The sequence below is a fragment of the Pholcus phalangioides genome, unplaced genomic scaffold (genome assembly GCF_987345545.1).
Source record: "Pholcus phalangioides strain wild (caught in Gottingen) unplaced genomic scaffold, Ppha-v1.0 ptg000011l_1, whole genome shotgun sequence".
Classification (NCBI taxonomy): Eukaryota; Metazoa; Arthropoda; class Arachnida; order Araneae; family Pholcidae; genus Pholcus; species Pholcus phalangioides.
In genome coordinates this window covers 31,352,547-31,375,320 of record NW_028301604.1, presented here as the reverse complement: position 1 = coordinate 31,375,320, position 22,774 = coordinate 31,352,547, and the positions used below count along the sequence as shown (strand labels likewise).

The following is a 22,774-nucleotide window of genomic DNA, read 5'->3' as shown; positions in this document are numbered from 1 at the left end:
AGCCATGATACAGAAGTCCTCGTCGATGTGCAATGAAGTCGAAGCAGGTTCCCAGCGAGATGGATTGACATCACTGTATAATTTAATAGCTGAAACCAAACAACAGACAGACTCCCAAACTGCTCTTATAGCTCAGTTGACTAAAGAGATAGCGAGCCTAAAAATGTCCCATTCTGTTCATCCTCAGGCTTCTCATGTATTTCAAGTTCATGTATTTGCGATGGTATTATATCATGTTGGATAAGGATCTCTTCTTCGAATAGCTCTTGTTTTATTTGTAAATTTATTAAATTAATTTGTTATTATTAATCCCTTTTGTGTGTATTCCATTAATTTTCAATGGTAAATTTCTTTGTTGACGGACGTCACAAAACACAACTCAAAAATAGTCCTTATTCGTAAATTTAATTGTTTTCCTTATTGTGCCCATTCCCCAGTCGACACCGTCACACTTGTGTAAAATATTCACTGTAATTATTTTTCCTGTAACTTTGTGTATATATATATATATATTTTTTTTTTCCTCCTCATGCTTCTTTGAGCTTATAATCTGAAGCTCTGTATACATTTTTCTAATATTGTATTTTTTAAATTTTTTCATGGTCTTTTTCGTCTACCATGTTTTTGAGAAGGCAGGCGTCGGGGAATAAGGGTTGGCATTTTTAATGCAATCAGGCATAGCCACCCTTCAGAAACGCCTACACTTTTCGAACCATGCATGGGGTTCCCCCTGATGAAGACCCACTGCATAGGTTTTATTTCACTCTCAGAAAATTCAATTTTTTTTCCTTTTTCTGAAAATAGTTCTTTTTTGTATATATATATATATATATATATATATATATAATATGTATACCCCCGGCCTAATTATGAATGTATATATATATATTTCTAATTGAGCCGGGTGCAAGTGGCTTCGTTCGAACTTGAGTAATAAGGATTGGCTGATTTTTATCATCAATGAAGGTTTATGCAATCACCGGAACTTATTTCATCAAAACCTTATATATTTTGTGCTCCATGTCAAAGTAGAACACTTAACTCCAACATGCGTTGGTGCGAATAATTTTGTAGAAAACAAAATTTCTGGATACTCGATTTCATAGGAGTAAATAACACATGTTAAATGTAGTTTAAATTGTTTCAGGAATGTGGTGCAGTTGACAATAAGGAGAGGGGGCGCGGAGGGAGATTAAAATAATATTTATTTTTTTATGTAATGTGTGATCTTCACGTATTCCCAAGAGATCCTTACAATCTGCAATGAAATAAATAATCTGTACAGAATGAAAAAATAACAATTTTCGATACTTTTCTTTTCAATCTCCAACAATAACAATTATCACATTTACAAGAAAAATTGACAGCTGACGTTCAAATTTGAAGGTGGCTATTAATTTTTCTGGCTGAAAAAGCAAATATTGTACCTGGAATTTATGGAGATATACAGTGGAACCTCCCATAAAAAAGGACACTCCCCGTTTTTAGCGGACACCTCCAGTTACCAAACACTTTTTGAATTACGTCAACGAGACTCCGGATATGAGACATTATTTTACTATCCATTAACGGACACTCCTCGTTAGCGGCGAAAATTTTCGGTCCCGTGAGTCAGTGCTGTCTTAACGCATGGACTCTTGAAGAAAAGAGGGGCCTCAGAAAAACGAGAAGTAGTTAACTTTTTTGAGAAGTTTCCAGGTAGGGCCTCAGAAAAATCACTTGGCGGAGGGGGGGGGGGAGGGTGTCCATGATGCTCTTAAGACGGCCGTGCCCGTTATTGAGAGTTTCTAATGTAGCTCAAAAATTTTCAGAGGCGAGACGCTTCAATGCAGTCACAAATCTTTCGACAAAAATCGAAATCACCTACAGATATTCAATTGTGAAGATTTGAGAATGCTGCTTAGTAAAACTAAGCGCCAATCATCCCACTTAGAAAACATCTATTAATAATAAAATTATTTTTATTAAAACTAAGTAACAATTGTACAGTTTTGCGTCTGTATTTTTTAATAATTTTAACATTAATGGATATTTTTTGTGTGATGCGTGAGTATTACTTTGACCACAATAAATGCAACTAAATGCATATGTTTTGTACTACATGCATATGTTTATAATTTTATAATTCACAAATTTAATTTTTTTTGTTTTGCAATGAAGTTTACTGTAACTTTTTTAATTTTAATTATTTTAGAATTTTTAACCCTTTTTATACTATAAATGTTTCAGGAAAACATTGATGCAAAAAAATTGAAAATTCGTCACTGCATCTTTCAACTTTTTAATGTGGGTTTTAACTTCCCTTCCAGGGGGGCGATGAGAAATTTTGTTTTTGAAAAGGGGGCGATGAGCTGAATAAGTTTGGGAAACACTGGTCCAGACCATAGTTTCCCAAACTTTTGTTCCATCGCCCCCTTCTTCAGAAATGTTTTCTCTCATCGTCCCCCCCCCTACTCAAGTGAACCCATTGTTAAACCAGTAGCTTCTACCACCCTCCTGGACCATTCCATCGCCCACCTGGGAAACACTGGTCCAGACGGTTTTCATTCATATTGCACGATTTGAGGTCTGCACCGCCTTAATTAACGAGCCGTCAAATATGTGGTGCAAAATAACTTTGTTCAGTGACGGCTTGGAGAGCATTTTCTGCCCAAGGAGAGACTGATGTAGTTTTCCTACCCTCAAGGATATAAACTCAAAAAGCTATGTAGAGCTTTCGCAAGCGCAACTTTGTATACATAAAGAAGTTCGTTGTGGCGAAGATTGCATATTCTAACAAGATAATGCTCCAATTTATATCTCAGGTCACACAAAGCAGTGGTTTAAGCAAGAAAAAAACAATTACTTTCCCTTTCATGGCCGGCTCATTCCCCTGATCTCAACCCCATGGAAAACTTGTGGGGCATCGTTTGCAGATAAGTATACGTAGGTAGGAGGGATTTCTTCCATCGAGCATCTAAAAGCCATCATATCACAGGCTTGGAATGATGCCTCTTATGACACTCTGATCGATTAGAATCCATGCCAAATCGTATTTTTGCTTTGATTAGCAACAAAGGTGGTTGCACAAAATATTGATTTTAATTTTGATAAATTTATATGTAATTTGTTTGAATTTTATTTTACTTTTCCCTCAAGAATCCGTTAGGTGTCTAATAATTTTGTCTATACTATATTTTTTTTTGTTTTTTCATAAAATAATGTGAAAATATTTTTTTTAATTCCCAATATTTGGAAAGTTATTTTGCACCGTCATAAAACAGCTTAAATTTTTTTATATGTTTTACTTTTTGATTTCACTAAAATTTAAGAGTGTCTTACAATTATGTTTAGCACTGTAAACATATTAAAATTCATCAAATTTACAGAGGCAATCGGTGATTACGCATAATCACTGTTTACCACTTTTCCCTGTAACATTTACCGGTAAAAGATGATTTGGTGTGAAATATTTCAAAAGCATTCGCATTTTAGTGATAAAAAGGTAGAACTTTAACAATGTAACGTGGATACAGCCCCTATACAACTTCTATTTACTTAAGGAAGGGAATGAAAGAACGTATGGGTAGAAAAAAAAAGGAAATTTTTTTAAGAAAGCTTGTTTGTGCTTAAATGTCACCAAATTCCCCATATGCGGAAATGCACCGTGCGGATCTGTCGATATACCCCTGGGAATATATATTATAAGTTTATAGTGAGAGCGCTAAGGCGAAGGGCTGTTCTATGTCCATGAGACTTTAATTTTACTTAAAGCGCACAAAGGCGCTTAGTGTGTGAAATGAGCTATCGAGTTGGTTTGGCATTTTGAGTCAGACGGAGAGAAATAAGTGCACCGGGTGTTTAGTGAGCAGAGGCCGAGAAATCACGTAAAAAGCCATCGGTTTTGATGTTGACCGGTGAGTGACTAAATATTTTTTGTTAAATTTTTTGGGCAGATGGGGTGTAGAGAGAATTTCGTTTGTTTACGGAATAATAACTTTCGATTGATTAATCATTAACGAACGCATTTAAATAAAATAAAGAATTAATGCGGCAACTAATTGAGTAACTTCATTAAGCAATGTCTTATTTTAATATGTTCGCGAACCTGCCTCGTAACAACTTTAATGAAGTCCAAACAGTTTTAGGCTTTGACCTAATGGCCCTTGGAACTAATAGAGCAGACATGGATTGCATTTACCATTTGGGACTACTACACACGATTCAGCCAATTCGCAAAATATTCTAAGCTTTTAGTGCTACTGCACAGAAATTTGAAGTCGATGAAAATTAAGTTCCTGCTATAAATATAAGATAACCTTTTTTCTTCTATTTCTCATCGCTTTTTCGAATGCATTTCAATTTTTGGTTCCTTTATTCCCCCGGGGGACAAAAATCATTTTTCATATCAAAAACAACACTTATTCTGAAAGTACCAACAATAGTCTATTTTTTTCAATCATCATACATATTACTAAAATTATTACGCAATTTTTTACATGCATTACGTTACAAGCAAAGAATAAGTTTTCGCAATGAGCTTGGCGAGAATCAGCCTTACCTTAGTGAAGCAACACCTATAGCAGAAAGCCTCAGCGCGAAACTTTGTCACTGAAGTCGTCCATTTCACCTGTTGCCATTGGATATAGCAAGCCGACGTTTGCGAAATCTTTTAATTTTTTTCGCAGTATATCCAATGACTGTAGGTGAAATTAAGGCCCCTTGATATGGATAGCGGGCTCGTCGGCAGCCATTCTGTTCTCGGGCTGGGATCCTATAGGGTTGCTGTACTGAATACCTCGGAAATGCTGCCAAGCAGCGGGGAAAAAACCAAAAAACATTTCGTCCGAGACAGCATGGCAATCTAGCAGAATTTCCCACGCAAAAAAAAGCGTACGAAAGATTCGATTAAAGAAAAAAAAATTAAATTGAAAGAATTATGAGAAAAAAATGAATCGCGTTTTAAAATTACTTAAGAAAGTGTAATCTCGAGTGGGAAATACAGTTTTTACGATTTTACAATGTAATATTCAATAAACACTCATAAGCAATGTATTGCTTTCGAATTTGAACAATTTTTAGCAAAAATGGTAAAATGTTGAAATTATATAAGTAGAAAAAACTTATTGATCCTCAATTAAAAAAGTGGGGAGGGGAATGAGTTGACATCCAAAAAAAATGATTACAGGAAGGAAAATGTAGATATAATTATAATTTCCCAAACTTTGTTCCATCACCCCCCCCCCCCCCCCAATCTAGCGAATCCATAGGAATTCCCCTAGCTTCTAGTTCGGAAATACTGGATTAAATTAAGAAAATAACTTTTTGGAGTCATTGAAAATGCAGAGTATAAGTAGTAGTAGTAGTAATGAAAAATTAATAACTTTGGGACAACCATTAAGACACCTATGCCTCCATATATTAGAAATTTATTTCTGCCAGTTCACACGATAATTTTAGCTTAGTCTGTCATTTCACTAGGATTTTCTTCAATATACTTCAACTGCTGAATAACACATACAAACACATAGGTTCAATTATTTCAAGCAATAAATAAATTTATTTTTAAATAAATTACGCAAACATATAATATACACAACTCATTAAAGCAAGCCTTTACAACTGTCATATTCATATAACATTACATATATTTCGATACAATATATTCAACAACTAAGGTGCGACATGAGGATTTAACCTTCAAAAATTTCAAATTCAGAAAAATCTAACAGATCAGGAAATTATGAATTTTATTTGACCACTTTTTTTACAGTAAAAAAGTTACTGATATGAACATAAACGATAAAATCTAGTTCTTTTCCCCTAGCTGTGTGACCCAACAGCGATTCATCTGAAAAAATTAAAATAAAATAAATATATACTGTATTTATAAAATCAACTTTGGATGAGCCACAAAAGCCCAAAAACTAAATGAAAATTACAACTACAATTATGGCAAAAATATGGTGCATGCATGAATATTAAATATCCATAATTATCCATCCGGGACCCTTGTATAATAGCATACTAATAAGCTAAAACTAAACTTTGAAAGTTCTAAAAAAATAAAAGAAGTATAACCTACATTTGAACAAATATTCATCAATACACTAAGATTCCTTATCATATAGGTATATACATTATATGTATGTAGCCAATGGCCAGGCAACCAGGTTTTCTCCATCCCCAAACTGGACAAATAAAAAATGATGAGCAAAAGAACAAGCACAAGCTTTTCTTAAGCATACGAAGACTGGCAGTTCCAGCATATTAATGTTTTTTTTTGTTTTTCAAGTACCAGACACGAGAGTATTCCAGAGCTATCCGCATTTCTTAAAATAGTTCAATATAGATCTAATAATTAAACGTTTATGTATGTTTGATTAGACAAACCCTTTTTTCAGAGACTGCCCTAAGAGCAGAGACGTATTTATGGTTTGGCTACGTATGGGCTGCACGAATTTTGTCCATTTTTTGACCATCCATTCCTCGAATTTGAGCCCCCTTGGTCCCCCCACCTTTTTAAATATGTTCGTGTCTCTTTAGCCACTTACATGCTTGCATACTCTTTTGGTCATTCACATGCTTGCGTACCCTCTTGGTCAATCGCATGAGTGCACACGCTCTGGTTCATTCTTTTGGCCGCTTATTTACTTGGTTCTTTTCTCTCTAGGTCACTCTTTTGATCAATTGCATGCTCGCTCATGCTCTAGGTCACTCTTTCGGCCATTCACTGTAAATACACCACTGACTAAGGGTGAGTTCATTGTGGAGTGAAGAGGTACGAGTTTAAAGAATTACAACTTGGAAGAAAAAACTGCATGGGAATCCACAGTGTTCATGGGTGTTTGGATAATATGCAAAGCAACAGCAGCTGAAATCATAGGCGTAAACTTATTAAAAATGTTGGGGGGGCTCAGAGTCAAATATTACAACCTCGTTTGTACGACGCGTCGTACATATGCGAAAACCGTATAACTGGAACTTTTTTTCGAAAATTACCTTCCCCTCCCTTTTTTTTACAGACGTTTCCCAAAAAAAAAAAAAGTAAAAAATCTGTCGTTTTGATTCAAAAAAAATGTTATTTAAACCTTATGTGAAACGTCCTATACTTGTTTGCTTTGCTTTTATATCTAAGCAAAAAGTAAATGATGCATTGAGTTCCGTTGTTGAAAGATTTTTCTCTTAAAGAAAGACCTAATAGTGTACATGTTTGCTATCAGCAGGGCCGGAGATGGAGAGGAGGCAACTGCCCCGGGTAGCAAAATTTAGGGGGCGGCAGTTTTAGGTGGGAACAGAGAACACCGTTACAAAATTATCGAATGTAGGGGCGGCAAAATCATATTTGCCCCGGTCGGCAAAGATCCTATAGTTACGGCCCTGGCTATCAGCATACCATAGCCAGTTCAATAATTATTTCAATACCTGTCAAAAGCCATTGAACCAGTCAATCATCTTAAATTTTATGGCTTTTTCAATAAAAAATATGCACGAGAAACTACAGTCGATCCCGTTTAGTTTTTCCGCTTATAACGTTTCTTCACGATGTGTTTTTGAAAACCGGGAAACACTGTATTTCAATGACACGGTTTTACCAATTGAAAAATTATTTGATATTCGATTGATAAAAAATGGTTTTTTCCAAAGACTTGTGAGTTCGAATCGAAGTGAAAACGTTGATTAATTGAAGTGTATACAGGCAAGGCCCTGGGTAAAGCAGGAATAAGAAGGATCTTGCGGCAAGAGTCAAAGATGTTAATTAGTCAGTGAATGTATGTTGTTTGAATTTCGGGGGCTCAAAGTTATGAAGGCTTCATTTGCCCATGCAGAAATTAGGCCCTGTATACAGGGATAATGTATAAGAATGTATAGCAACTGAAGCCAAACGTCGTGCAAATGAGTAAGGTCAGAAACGTAATAGGGAGGCGTATAGGAAGGGTTCCATTATATTTTCCTAAATGCAGTAAAATCTCCACAAATGATCACCTGTACTCAAACACAAATATGCATCAATGGTCGCCTCTATTTGGCGTAAAATTTCTATGGCGGAGCCCCGTAGGCTCCTCTTTTATTCATTTATCAAATTTACTGATTTATTTTATTTTCTTCGAGTGGCGGCGGAGCCCCCGGGAAGTGCACACGGAGCACCGGTTGAGAACCGCTGCTTCAGTGAAAAGTTTCCCAAACTTTTTGTTCCATAGCCCTTCTTTTAAAAAAAATTTCTTTTTCATCTCTCCCAACTCAAGCCCCACCCATAGGATCCTATACTAAACCCACAGTTTCTACCGACCCTCAGGACTCTCATCGCCCCCCTTCCCCCAGGGGGCGATATTTCACACTTTGGAAAACACTGCTTTAGTGGCCATTCTTGGTTATTATGCAACTTGATTTAATGAAAGGTCACCCAGTGGGAGACGGGAAATTGACCTTTTTATTTTTGATTTCTTTTGCACTATATTTATAAATTTGTCGAGAACAGTGCTTTTTTAGCATTTACATATTTTTAAGGGTGTAGCGGGGGGGGGGACTTGCGGGGTCTGCCCCCCCCCCCAAATCTGAGAAAATGACCGAAGAAAGGGAAAAAGATGGCCAAATCTATTGTTCTATCACTTTGATCTCCCCCCCCCCCCGAACGAAATTTCTGGTACGCCCTTGCATATTTTAACCTCTTTTTAGCATTAATGTGTGTGTAAATGTATTTAATTGAAGAATTTTCAGAATATATTTTCAAGTTGTGCGGAAGATTAATTAGAAGGAAGAAGATTTATTCATTTCCGAAGGAAGATTATTTTTAGGAAGAAGATTAATTCAAATTAATATTGCTCATAATACAATAAAAGTTCGTTGTAACGAATCCAGGATCCCCTGGGTCCCCCCCCCCCCCAGATCTCATGAATCCCGAAATCCCTGGGCGGGGTTACGAAAACAAGTATATACAAAGAATGCAAGAGTAAATCCAAAAAATATATACAGTATATACATCTTTATTTATTCCAGGGTTGGACAAATCCCATGCGCCAGGTCACCATGGCGACTGGAAAATCTGTATTGACGCCTAAAATTTTGTATATGTGATTGCTAAATCAGAATCTAGGGATGGCTCAAAATTTTCTGATTCCATAATTAACTGTCTTTCGATATGGAAAGGAGCAGAGCCGCAACTAGAGAGAGCAGGCGGGTCTGGTGTTCGAGACGCTGGACCAGAATGAGAATCAAGAGAGAATTCACTTTTTAACTGTTTCTTCTACTAAGGGGAGCCAAAATTCCGGCTAGCCCCAGGTAACAAAGTACCTAGTTGCGGCCCTGGGAAGGGGTCATCGATTCCCAGAAATGTCGAAAAAAGATTATTTAACACACTTTTCTCATAAAAAACCATGCTTTGCTCCTACGGAATTTGGCTGGCGCTTAAATTTTTTTCTGATTTGTCAAGCCCTGTATTTATTTATATTTTATGATACAGCGTATATATTTCCCTCAAAATGAAATTACATTTCACTTATTTAAGATTTATTTTACTCTCATATATTGAGTCATATATCAGGTTTAGTTGCATAAATTTCTTAATAAAAACTCGATTTAAATATTGTCACTTTTCTAAGTACGCAAGCCAAATGAATTTTAAATTTTTCTTAAATAAATTTTAAATATAAGTTTTATTAATTTATTGATATGTCTAACAGAAAACAAAATTCTTTTACTACGCTTTATTAATTATACGTATGACCGGGCTGTAAACTACTGTATCTAGATTGTTTTTGAAGATTCTGAATAAATTATCATTGAAGAAAATGCTTAAAATGCATGAATTTATCCAAAAGGTGTAACTATATTTAATATTGCTTACTTTTTCTGTCAGGAAACTGCGCGGAATCACGAGGAACTTTTCCGTTTTTTCTTGTAATACATGTTCTACTAACAGAAGGTTATACTGTACATGCACAACTGAATGTAGTCCACACAAACCATAAAATACTGTGGAACTGCCTATCTCAACATTTGTGGGGTTTCTTCAGGGAAAAACAAGGTGTTTACTTCTAGTGGCTCCAAACAAAGCTATTCTTATTCTGCAGAACCACAAACCCCGTCTATAGCCGATTTTTTTTACCACAGTAATTTCTTTATATTCCAATTAGGATCATCTATGGAACTGCTTCTGTCGGCATCCCTAATTCACTGATGGCCATCCATTAAGCGCAAATAAAGAAACAGAAGAGAAGAAAAAAAGCGTTTACCAAAGCCCTGACCGGTGCCGGCGGCGTCAAAAAGAATGTAGTTTTCATTTTCGGAGTCCCCATATGGACGGATGCCTCCAGGTGACATATTCCCCCACGTAGGCGACACACTATACACCAAGGTTTCTAGAATATATGGCTATACACTCCCTGTCCTTCTAATTAGGAAATGGTGCTTGTATTCAGAAAACCTGCATTGAAGCAGCCGAAACTGAACCCTATTGAAATGTTCTTTGTCAGCTGCAGAAGGTGCGGTTGAAGGCCCCTTAAATCATGAAAAAAAGCATAGACTAAAGATATAATAGACCGCGCACGCTATTCATAAAACTTGTCGAGCGTGAAGAAAAGATGAGCAGTATTGTCGGAGAAGAACACAAATCATGAAAAAACCCCTCAAATACATGGAATAAAAACATTTTCAAATGTTTGGAAGAATTTCGGAAACTGATTTTTTTTTCTTTTCTCTTCCCGTCTTCTTTCTCCCAAAAATTTAGGCCCTGGGGCCATAGCGAGCCTTCTCGGGGCCCCGGTGCAGAGTTTTTCATGGGGGGCACCCTTGAAAGGGTTGTACTCAAAAAAGAAGGGGGTTCGTCCCCCCCCCTTCTCTTCTCATTTTGCAGAATAAGAAACTGTCAAAGATTTTAAGAAATGGGCAAAATAAGTGTAATTTTTTTTTGTTGGGGCCACCCATTTGGCTCAGGTTCCTGGAGCATTATTCTGATTGCCGCAGCCTAGTTATAGCCTAAGACAATTACCATCATTTTTAGTTTTTCATGCTATTTATACATTACCTGTGAAAAGTTTGGCTTCAGGGGCCCGCCAAAGATCCCAGGCTAGAATCCCTTCCCCAGTATGTGGGAGTCCATGGCCCTGCTTATAGCCCGCTGAGTGCCCTTCCCCCCTCCGGTAACCACGCCACTAGATGCCACGGACGGGCTGTAACTAGGAGTGAAGATCATTTTATTGTCGGGGGGGGGGGAGGAAAGCATCAAAATCACTCCTCGAGATCGAGACTGAGATCCCGCAAGATATTTAAAATTTCTAAGAGGGCTGCGAACGGAAAAAGGGTATGTAACCCCCCCCCCCTCTCTTAGCGGTCATCGGCGGGACAAAAAGAAATTCGTCCGTAAAAAAGAAGTGACAGTGAAAGGAGGAACCCTATTAAAACCTTGAGAATAATTCAACAATTTTGAATAACATAAGTAAGAAATACTACATACTTTTTAGAAATTCCAAAATTTAATTTACATTGGAACATAGAAAAAATTACAATAATTTCCGATAAATAAGTCGCATCCTGAAAAATGGCCGGGAAAAAAAGTTTTTGTGAAAAAATCGCCACTTTTTTTACATGTCACAGCTTCGTATAAAGGTCGAAACACACTGTACTGACGTGACGTGATTATTCCGAGTCTAGTTGTGGAAAACGTATCCATGCGACTTTTTTTTTGGGGGGGGGGGGTTGAGCCAGCCCTCCAAAATTAATAGGGAGGGCGGGTCCTCGATCCCGTTGGCCTAATACAAGTTTACGCCTATGACAGGTTCCAAGCACTTCCCTGTGAAAAATCGGGATCCTCGCGACAGATCTCAGTCCAAAAGCCCGGTTCAACGGAGACAGGATCATTTTTGTCGTGGGGGGAAGAATATACGGGACGGCCAGCAACTTTCAGTGCTCTCTTCCCACCCAATGTTAATTTCTCCATGTCGGCGCCTCTGTTGTGAAGGCTCAAAAAATGTTACAGCCTTCAATCTTGTTAATAAGCTTAAATCGTTGTTCACTTTACCTCCTCCCACTTTTTTCTTTTTTTCTGTTGTCTCATGTCCCCATCTCCTTTCCAAGGTCGCAGCACTCAACAAAAGAAGAAGAGATTCTGTTACCGACAGTACAAGCAAGTGAAAGGATTTCCCCCCAAGTTATCTCCAGAGGTGCCTTCAGGCAGCACTCTGGGAGGATGCAATTTAGGATGGATCGATGCTGGGGTGATTGATCTCCCCAGCACGACCCAACCAACACCTTCTAAAGCACAGCTTCTTCTAGCTATAGATGGCGTTGACCCAACCCGCAAGGGTAAAAGGCTTATATCCCGGGAGGGACAGAGCCTGGGTCGTGTCTGGTCTGTCGGGGTGATTGCGAGATTAAGACTACTATTGTCACAGAACAAGTGCATTGAGATTCTAAAGAAAAATAAAATAAAATTTCGAGCAGATGATTTCTACTATTTAGAGAAATTTTTTGTCAAAGTTTTTTCTGAGCCAAGTGTGCGAAACATATCCACTTCAAAAATGTTGGGGGTGGGGGGGGGGGGGGCTCGGGCCCATGGGCCGGATACAAGTTTACGCCTATGGCTGAAATAGGAATGGGACGAAAGTAATTTGACCGAATACTAAATATTCACCTAATGTTTTGGGCGAATATAAATTTTCTTAAAATTCATCATAATTACAAATAATATTGATGTTTTTAATTGAAAATAAAATTATTGTTAATTTCAAATGATTGATATTGAATATAATTATGCAATTTATTACTTAAATAAATATTAAAAAAAACTGGTAATTGAAAGATTTTTATTGCTAGTGTCTTGTAAAAATGGGATGTGTATAGTCTGCGTTTTAAAATTCATAGAGTGGCACTTGCATCGAAAATAGTCTTGATTATGGCATGGCTTGGAAAAAGGTTGGCCACCCCTGTTTGTGGTGGTGATTTTATTACCACCACACTTTTATACCCATATAGTGATGTATAAAAGCATCACCATATTACGATAAATATTCCTGAGTACAAATACACATTAATTCTTTTTAAGAAATAAACATATTTGTATATATAGCATTTCCATTAATAGTACAATTTATATTTTCCATGATACTGCATGTTAATTCATTCAGTATGTGTGTATATACAGTGAAACCTCATTACAACGGTACTCAATATAGCAACAAGTCCTTCTATAGCAATATTTTTTCAAGTCTTGTTTTTGGAAATGTCTTGTTCACAAAAATACTTCTATTTGGCATTTCATAACAAATTATATTATTGAGTTTATTCATTGTAATAACCAGTATGGGATCTTGGTGTCTCCTTGTAGTATCATTTTACTAATCTTTTTTTTACATAAATAAAATTGCTTTGAAATTAAAAAAAAGTCTAATCTTAAACTGCTGCCTCTAAATATAACAATGACCCTTCTACAACGCTTTTATTCCTTGGTCCACAGAGCATCCTTATTTCGAGGTTTCAGTGTACATATTCCTCATAGGCAGCAATAATGACAATTAAAAAACAAGTTTTGAGATAAATGATTTTAAGTTTTTTCTTTGGTGAAATGACAAGCCATTGACAGTATGAAAACGACGGTAAAATATTGAACTATTCGATGTGCCACTGTTGCTGCTGGGATGAAGATTATTTTGAAATGTTAAAATGTGTGTACTAGCAATTTTTAAGTTGTGCCGCTATGGCAGCCCATGAGCAATAAAGCAAACTACACAAATTAATGATCACTAACAAACACAATTTTGTTGCCTATTGTAAAAAAAAATTAAGGGACAGAAATAAAAAAAAATGAATTCTACGTCTGTTATATTGATTTTTAATTCCACTAAATTTTATTTTCAATGAGGATGCAATTTGACCCAATTACTCCAAATCTACAAGCAATAAGTCGCCAAATCGGCAAAACTCAGAAAATAAATCAAGCACGATTGAAGAGCTGATTTTAAATTAATTTGAACTCACCTTGTGTTACTTAAAAATAATAAAATAAACATATTTTTTGCAATTTAAACATGTTATTTTCCCACAATACATAAAATAAGTTATGATTCTTCCAATAAAACAGCGATAAGTCGCTACCATATAGCAATAACTCGCCAAACTTTAAACAGAAAACGTGAGCTTTAGAAATGCTTCAAGATTAATTCATAATTAATTCGAGATTCAACTAGCTATGTTCGTCAGAAATCCTCTAGTTATGCATCATTTGTCTTAAATCAAACGGAATATAAAAGGAAAATGATTTCATATTTTGAAATCATGTAACTCTTATGCCTAAACACAATACAAAATTATGGCGCCAAATGTCGTCTTCTATTTCCCACCGATTTTTTCTATTTTCATTTTTTCTCATTTAGTTCTTATTTAAAAAAATTATCACAAATACGATTTTGACAAAATTTAATTCACAAAATAATTAAATTTCACTCACTTCTCACGGGCAAGCTCCATTTCTCGGTGAGAACTTGGCGCTAGTGCAGCTCACGATCCATTTCTGTTTCGATGTTTATCATGTTGGAAATCTTTTTATCCGAATTTAAACTTTCCGGAGCCGAACAACAAGGCATTTTCGCAGTTATTTCCAAAAAAAGACAAAAAAATGACTCAAACGCTCTAATAATAATAAAAGAGGAAGAATTTGGAGAGAGCCTACGATAGGATAACAGTGAGCATCGCTATAAAAAGGTACAAAATGGCGGATGCGTCGGCCTCTATTTAAAATGGCTATAGGTGAAATGGATGACTTCAGTGACGTCACGAGCTTCGCGTGGAGGCTTTCTGCTATAGACGGTGTTGACTGAAGCCAATCATTGGTACATTGGTTAAAATTCATCCGTTATCATAGAAACGAGTGATGCGGCTCTCTCGTAGCTTTCCCTTCACTGCAAAATTACATAATCATGAACGGACTATAGGATTGTATATGAATAAATAAATAAAAAATATATAATAACGTCTCACATTTTCTATCCACCATATGAAAGACTTCAATCGATAGATTCTGTAAGAAATCAGGAAGTTCTTCGAAATATCTGGTTCGGCTGGTCATATCATACATCAAATTTACCAGGTCCAAAAAATGAACTTTACCTTCCTGAAAAAATCAAAAGAATTCGAAAAAAAATATATATATGGGCAATATACAATATATATACAATCAGGCATATCCACCCTTCAGAAACGCCTACTCTTTTCGAACCATGCATAGGGTTTCCCCCCGATGACGACCCACTGCATAGGTTCTATTTCAACTCTCATAAAAAATTCCATCATCTTATATTCATTTTCCTTCAAATAATTTCCTTTAAGGTATATTTTTTTAAATGAACAAGTAAGCAGCACTAGCGCTTTTGGCATTCGAAAAGCTATATATATATATATATATATATATATATATATATATATATTTTTTTTTTTTTGTTATTTCTTCATTCTATATCTTCATATCTCTTCATTTAGTTCCTACTATATATATATATGGTTGTTAGAAAGTAGACAGAAAGAGGAACAAAAATTGCAATGGAACATGGTGTCGCAAACCACGGTGAAAATCGTGAAAAACGCATGCAAGTTTCGACGTCACGCTGGAACGACAAAAAGTATAATAATAACTATAAAAAGATTTATTACAAGATTATTAGAAGAGCTGTTGGAGGTGGCGACCACTGACGTCATTGCACAGTCTACAACGATGTAAAAACGATTCCCGGATGCGCTTGAAGATACCAGGTATGCTTTTGATGTCTGCCGCAGCGACGACAATCCGCGCTATGAGATCCTCCGGTGTATCCGCAGGCGTCACATAAACGAGTGATTTTAAGTGACCCCATAGGAAAAAGTCACACGGATTGAGATCCGGCGAACGTGGAGGCCAAGCAACGTGTCCCGCGCTTCCAATCCACCTCCTTGGGTATGTAACATCGAGGTGATTATACACCTCGCGGGAAAAATTTGTAGGGGCACCATCATGCATGAACTACATGCCTCGCTGCACTGCGGCCGGCACACTTTGCAGCAATTCCGGGAGGACGTGCTGCAGAAAAACAAGGTACGTTGCTCCATCCAAGCGTTCGGGCAGCAAGTACGGTCCCAAGAGACAATCACTGAGGATTCCTGCCCACACGTTGACACTAAACCTCTGTTGAGATTTCCACAATTTCATCAGAAGACAGAATAGCCTCAATTGATGATGAAATTTCAATCTACACTGACGGCTCCAAGACGGGTGTGGCCGCTGCATTTGTAATCTACAAGGCAAATAACATTTTGTTCCGATGGTCGTGTAAACTTCATGATAACAATACAGTTTTCCAATCGGAACTTTTTGCCATTTACATGGCATGCAGGAAAGCAATGGAGCTCGGCGGAAAAACTACTATATTTTCAGACTCTCTCTCATCCCTACACGCAGTCAAGGATCTCCTCTCAAGACATCTGGTCGCAAGCCAGGTCAGATCCTCCCTGTGTGCCAACCCGAATAATAATATATTAGTCTGGCATGGATAAAGGCGCACACTGGTACACGGGGAAATGAGGAGGCTGGCATCATGGCAAAATCTGCAACAGAAAGAGAATCTTCAGACTTTTCATTATTTCTTCCCAAAACTTGAGCTACGGGAATCTTGAAGAACGAAATGATAGACAAATGGCAATACAGGTAGTCTAATGAGAGAAAAACAGGACGTAAAAGCTTCGCTCTCATTCCTACAGTCAAGGCCAAATTAAAGAGATGGACCAGAGAAATGTTTATCTTCTTCTCAGAACACGGTCCATTTCCTTCTTATTTGGCTAGATTCCATCGAAGAACGGACAAATGTAGGTGTGGTGAGGAAGGCACAGTATTACACTACGCCACGTCATGTCCTCTTACAAAAACCTATCACGTCTCTTCTCCACCTATCAATGTACATCAGTGGAAATTGCTTCTTGGGAACCAAGAATTCCATCGAAAGATCAATAAATTAATTAACTACATAGAAAACAATGAAGACCATATCATCATTCCTAGACCGAATGGTGCACAAAACCGAAATGAGATACAAGACTCCTGCTCTGACTCGGACTATGAACCCTAAAAAAAGCGTCATAAACATGAACAATGAAGTCCGTTGTGTTCCCATTGTCATCATTTTCACAATAACATTTGAATAATGATGTTTCGTAAGAATTTCCACTGAAATGTCTGTATAATTTTCTATCTTTTGTGTATTGTTTCATATTGTTTTTGCCATATATAGCTGTGTCTTATTCATTATGCTAATTGAAAGTTGTTGTATAAATCCTGCATTTGTCGGTTTCATTGGACTTGTATAAATTCCCATAGCTTTGTCTTAAAAATTTCTGATTGATTAGGACATTGATGTTTTGCATGGACATTGCTTTTGTGCATGCGAATTTCCACTGCCTGAGTCGTCGGGAAAAACTGACAGAGACTTAGATGTTTTGTATTATTCCAATTTATCGACATTGAAAACTGATGGACGACTGTGATTACACTCGGTCCCTTCCGTTCCTTGGAACTATGAAACTGTCATACTGTTCTGTGGAGTCATATATTTATATATATGTATCAATATTCGCCTTATCTTATCCTTCACTAAGTCTGTTTGTACTATCGCAGATTTCTGTATGTATGCATGCTTTTTGTGCTCTCGTTTCAGCTATCGGACTTCCAGCCAGAAGAGACAGCAGTGGAGGGGTGTGGGGCCTCAGTGGTGGTGAATCCTGCGGCTTGAGTCGGGGATACCCGCTGAGCCCGGATACTCGAACAGTTTTTCCAGCATGGCCCAGCCGCAAGGTGAACTGCTTACATCCCGCAAGGGACAGAGTGGGGGCCATGTTTAGTGTTGGTGTTGAAATTTCCACGGTAAACTGGCGTGGGGATTATCCATCGCCCACATGTGTGTATTATGTGTGTTGACAATGCTTTCTCGCGTAAAGCTGGCCTCATCATCAAATAAAACAGTGACAGGAAATTGAGGATCAGAATGTGTGGTGACGTCAAACCACAGAGTAATAATACTATAAGTACGAGTAATTTATATCTTAAGTCTATGCGTCAAACATCCAGCGCACGAACTGTTCACGACGGGGATAGGCGTCTTCGGTTAGGAGTTGAACCTTCTGGATGTGGAAGGGGTACATATTTTTCACTATGGGAACATTCCAGACCGCCGTGTACTGAACATCAGCGTATTCCTCGTTCGTGTAGTCAGCCATCACGATACTCATTGAAACAAGACAACTAACTTCTACACGTGCTTACTACCGCAATAGCTCTAATTTACGTCGTCCGCAACGCGTGATTCTACCCTAGCGTGTGCGTTTCGCGACGTTGCTTACATTTGGACTCAGAGCCTGCATATGTTTTTCGCGATTTTCATCCTTTCAACGTGGTTTGCGACATCATGTTCCTTTGCAATTTTTGCTCCTCTTGATGCCTACTAACAACTGTTTGAGTTGGTCGGTCCATTTACAGAACACCCTGTATATACAGGGTGGTAACTGTCGACCGCCCAATAATTACACACGTGATTAGTTGTGAAAAACTAATATGGAAAAGGTGTTCAGTGTTTGATCTGACCCATAATTAATGTGTTATAGCGCTTTAAATTTTGATGACGTCACTTGAAAATCCTGCCAAATTCACCAATCGTACACCAAACGGTGGTGGAAATACACATATTGGTGGACACAAAACGGTGGTTTTTGTTAATGCTAAAAATATATTAACCTTCACACAGAAAATCGAGAAAACGAAAAAGAGATATAAAAACAAGTTTTTTTTCCCTCACACTTTTCAGGAAAGAGGAAAAAACTTTTTTTATATACAATAAGAATATGTTCTTTGCATCTCACAACACCAGCTGTACAGAGGTTATAGATAAGCGTTGGTCATTTTGTTTTGTGCTCCAGAAAGTGCTCTGAGTCTATATCATTTCATTTATTTATTTTGGTTATAATTTCTAATTTGATGGCATCAGCATTCAAAATTATTTTTCCGAATCTAATATTTTCACTGGCTCTAATAAGTACCATAAAACTAAACGTTTGTGAGTAGGTTAAAATAGCCAAATTTTAGGCCAGAAAAAAGAAACATTTTCATGTTCCCAAAGGAAATTTTAAAGGTTTTAGGTTATACTGAGGCTGCAGATTTCAAAACTAGTGTTGGTTTTGCCGAATTGGCTCTAGTTCTTGAGATAATGTATAATTTCAATATTTCAATATAGTGTGCAGCCACTAATTTTTGCGTGGAAATTTTTCTTTCAACTTTTTATTTACTTTCTTATTTTATTCAACACCTCATTACCAGACATCAGTGATCTTTATGTATTGATATTAAATTTATTAATGATTTACACTTCTACATTTCGCACAGTTTCGATGTGATTTGTATGCTGCTTGTGGCATGAGGGATCCAGAGCTCGTTGTTGGAAGGGGTGATTTACAAAATAATAATAATAATAAATAAATAAAATGAGTTATAAACTGCGAATAGGGTGATCATACATCCTTCAACCGAAGCCAAAAATTATTTTGAATATGTCAATTCATAACATAGTAAGTTTGATTAAAAGTTTCTGAGTAAATCATTGTAATTATTTTACTGTTTCCCTCAGTCAAACCTTCGTCAAGCTATCATTTTTACATCCTTCATTGAAGCTTTTTATGCGTAACAGTTTCGATGAAAGTTCAAAAACCCCAAAAAATATTACCATTTTATTGATCAACATGTAATCCGATTAAAATGACAACGCAAATAAACGATCGCGCAGTAAACACGTACGCACTGTATGCACCTTCCCTCAAAAAATTTGACTTGATAGTGTAAACAAATTGCCACATTTTCGTATAAAAGTATATATTGATTTGGCTAAAAGAAATTTCACAGATCTCATTTGGCTAACACTTTACAAATCTGGTGATAAATTTGCCTACATAGTGGACGAAGCTAACACGTAAGCTATAAGGTTCAATTACATTAGGCGACTTTACTAGCTACTCGCTGCTACTAAACTCGCTCTGTGTAATAACGTTAGCAAGTAAAATTGCCGCTCGCTCTGCTAGTGTGAGAAAAGTTGAAGGGTAGGCTACTTTTCTCGCTACTCGCCGGCGTTTTTGTTATCTCTCGGGTGCAATATGGGCATGGCTACTTTTTTTCCCTCTCGCTTTGGCTCGCAACAAAAGAGGAAGACCATAATACGCAAAAAGGAAGGCAAACAAAAAGAATTGCTCGCTCATCTAGTGAGCGATTTTACTAGTCTTGTGTAATTGAAATTCGCTGCGCTAGTTGAAACCAGTTCGCTCGCCAGCTACTTTACTCGCCGGAAAATAGCTAGTAAACTCGCCCAATGTAATTGAGCCTATACGCAATAAAAGGTTATATTATCACACTACATGGAGAGAAAAAGAGCCAATCATGAAAGAAGGCCGAACTTGGCTTCTAATGGGATTGAACATTTCAGTTAATTATCAAGAAGTGACAACCCGCTGCTGGCGGAAAAATGTACTTTCATTCGGAGTTCGGTACATTGACCGTTAGAACAGGTGGCATTTCAAAACCTTATAATACTTAATATTCGTCCGATCCAAAAACGGAAAACATTTTTCTATATTAGTTTTTCACAAGCAATCACGTGTGTAATTATTGGACGATAGATAGTTACCACCCTGTGTGTGTATATATACATAGTGTGATTCAGAAAAAAATGGGAAAAACTTTAAGAGGTGATAGACACACCAATACAAAAAATTTTCATCAAAGAATGCATGGTCTAACATGAAACGCAAACGCGCCAGTGCGTTTCGAAACGGCCGCTCCGCAAACGTTAAAACGGCATTCCTGTTGAAATTTATCGGAGAAAAAGAACACCGTGCATGCAAAACCTGGGGTAGAAGAAGAAACCGTATGCAAATCTGCATCACAGTGAATAAAAGGCGCTGACGTCAGCCCTGTGAAGTTATTCCAGCGTGCAACCGCGCGCGCGCGTTCTAATAGTTTTAACGTACGGGATGACGTCCGCGCCTTTTATTGACTATGATGCAGATTTGCATACGGTTTCTTCTTCTACCCCAAGGTTTTGCATGCATGCGTTCTTTCTCTCCCGATAAATTCCAACAGGAATGCCGTTTTAACGTTTGCAGAGCGGCCGTTTCGAAACACGCTAGCGTGTTTGCGTTTCATGTTAGACCATGCATTCTTTGATGATAATTGTTTGTATTGGTGTGAACTATCACCTCTTAAAGTTTTTCCCATCTTTTCTGAATCACCCTGCATATAAGGGTAGGGAATCGATTAAAATTTTTAAATGGTTAATCAAAAATTTTTAATCGATTAATCGAATTTTAATCGAATATTTTTGAGACCAACTAATATTAATATATGCTTAAAAATATATTTTATTCATTTAAAACTCACCTATTCGGTAGATGTAAACAAATACACAGGAATAGGTTAAAAAATTAAGGCTTCCCCCTTCAAACAATTTTATATGCTGAACATAATTGCGTAAACCTGTACTATCTTCACTTGAATCTTGTCTTTTTTCTTCGTTTTTTGAAAAAAAATCGGTTATTTTTGGTTATTATTCACTGATTTTGAAACTAGTTTCGATTATACTGTTGCTTGTTATCCTAGAAACCCCTTTCGAATGGTACTTGTGAGGAGATGAGCTGATGCTTCCACGAATACGAAAAACTACTGTCCATAGACAATACATTTTGGTCCTCTTTTAAAACTCCTTTGATATAGAACTTTCACAGAGGTACCTATACTCCCATCAAACTCAATATGAAACTGAAATCATCAGTTTTTGTTTAATCTAAATTGATCAAAATATTGATACAAATATTTTTAAATATGGTCACTTATCCAAAATGTTCTGTATAGAACATGATTTTTATAACGTTGAATCAATCGGTTTTTTCAAAACAAATCGAGTTAATTCAAATACAAAAACAACGCCACAACAGGCAAAATGCCCAACTAGCGGCTACTACCACTAAAACACGCATGTACTTCGTCCATATTCCTCTGCGGAACTTCTAACGAATTGGTACATGTTCGAATGTGCGTGTCCGTGTTGTGAACCTAACGTGAAGCTTGTTTCTTTGTAATGCGTGTTATAGTGCCGCCATCGACCACATATTTTTCGAACTATGAGTGAAGTATAATGTTTGATGGTTTTACCGATGTAGGCCTGTTGCTCTCTGCGGCGAGACTTCTTAATGGGGAGATCGGCTTGCATTCGCACCTCGTAGTTAGGAACCACAGAAAACCAACTTCAGTCGAACACCACTGCGGCGACGGTGGGGTTCGAACCCGGGACGTCACTATGACCACTCGACCACCCCAGCGGCCCCAACGAGTGGCCGAGATTCATAAACTTTCATTAAAAATTTTAATCGAATCGATGGAGTCGATTAACTCAACTAAAATTTTTAACTGCGACTAACAATTGATTGATTAACCGTCCCGATTAATCGATTAATCGGACCAGCCCTACTACAGGATGGGCAAAAAGTCCGTAGAAACTTTAAAAATTCATAAAAACCGGAAAAATAACCGAAATAAAAAACAATTTGCAGGCATCGCTAGGTCACGGGAATTTTTTTAAAGCAGGAAAAACACCTCAAAAACAGTCGATGTGGCGCTGACCTGCACAAGTCAAAGAAAAGATACGCAAATAAGGAACAGAATGCCTCCAAATCGTTTATTATAGTAGTATGTACGCACCACCACAGGGGATAACACATTGCAGGCGAGTCACAAATCCAACAACGGCAG

General features: G+C 37.2%; 1 protein-coding gene across 1 annotated transcript in view; it reads right to left on the bottom strand.

The window, feature by feature from the left end:
- LOC149080332 (sarcoplasmic calcium-binding protein-like) overlaps positions 1 to 22,774 on the bottom strand; it is a 439,250-nt gene that overhangs the window by 44,407 nt on the left and 372,069 nt on the right. The window contains exon 4 of the mRNA XM_089238635.1: positions 14,950 to 15,082. Within this exon, the coding sequence (XP_089094761.1) occupies positions 14,950 to 15,082 (133 nt within the window). The remainder of the gene's footprint in view (positions 1 to 14,949; positions 15,083 to 22,774) is intronic.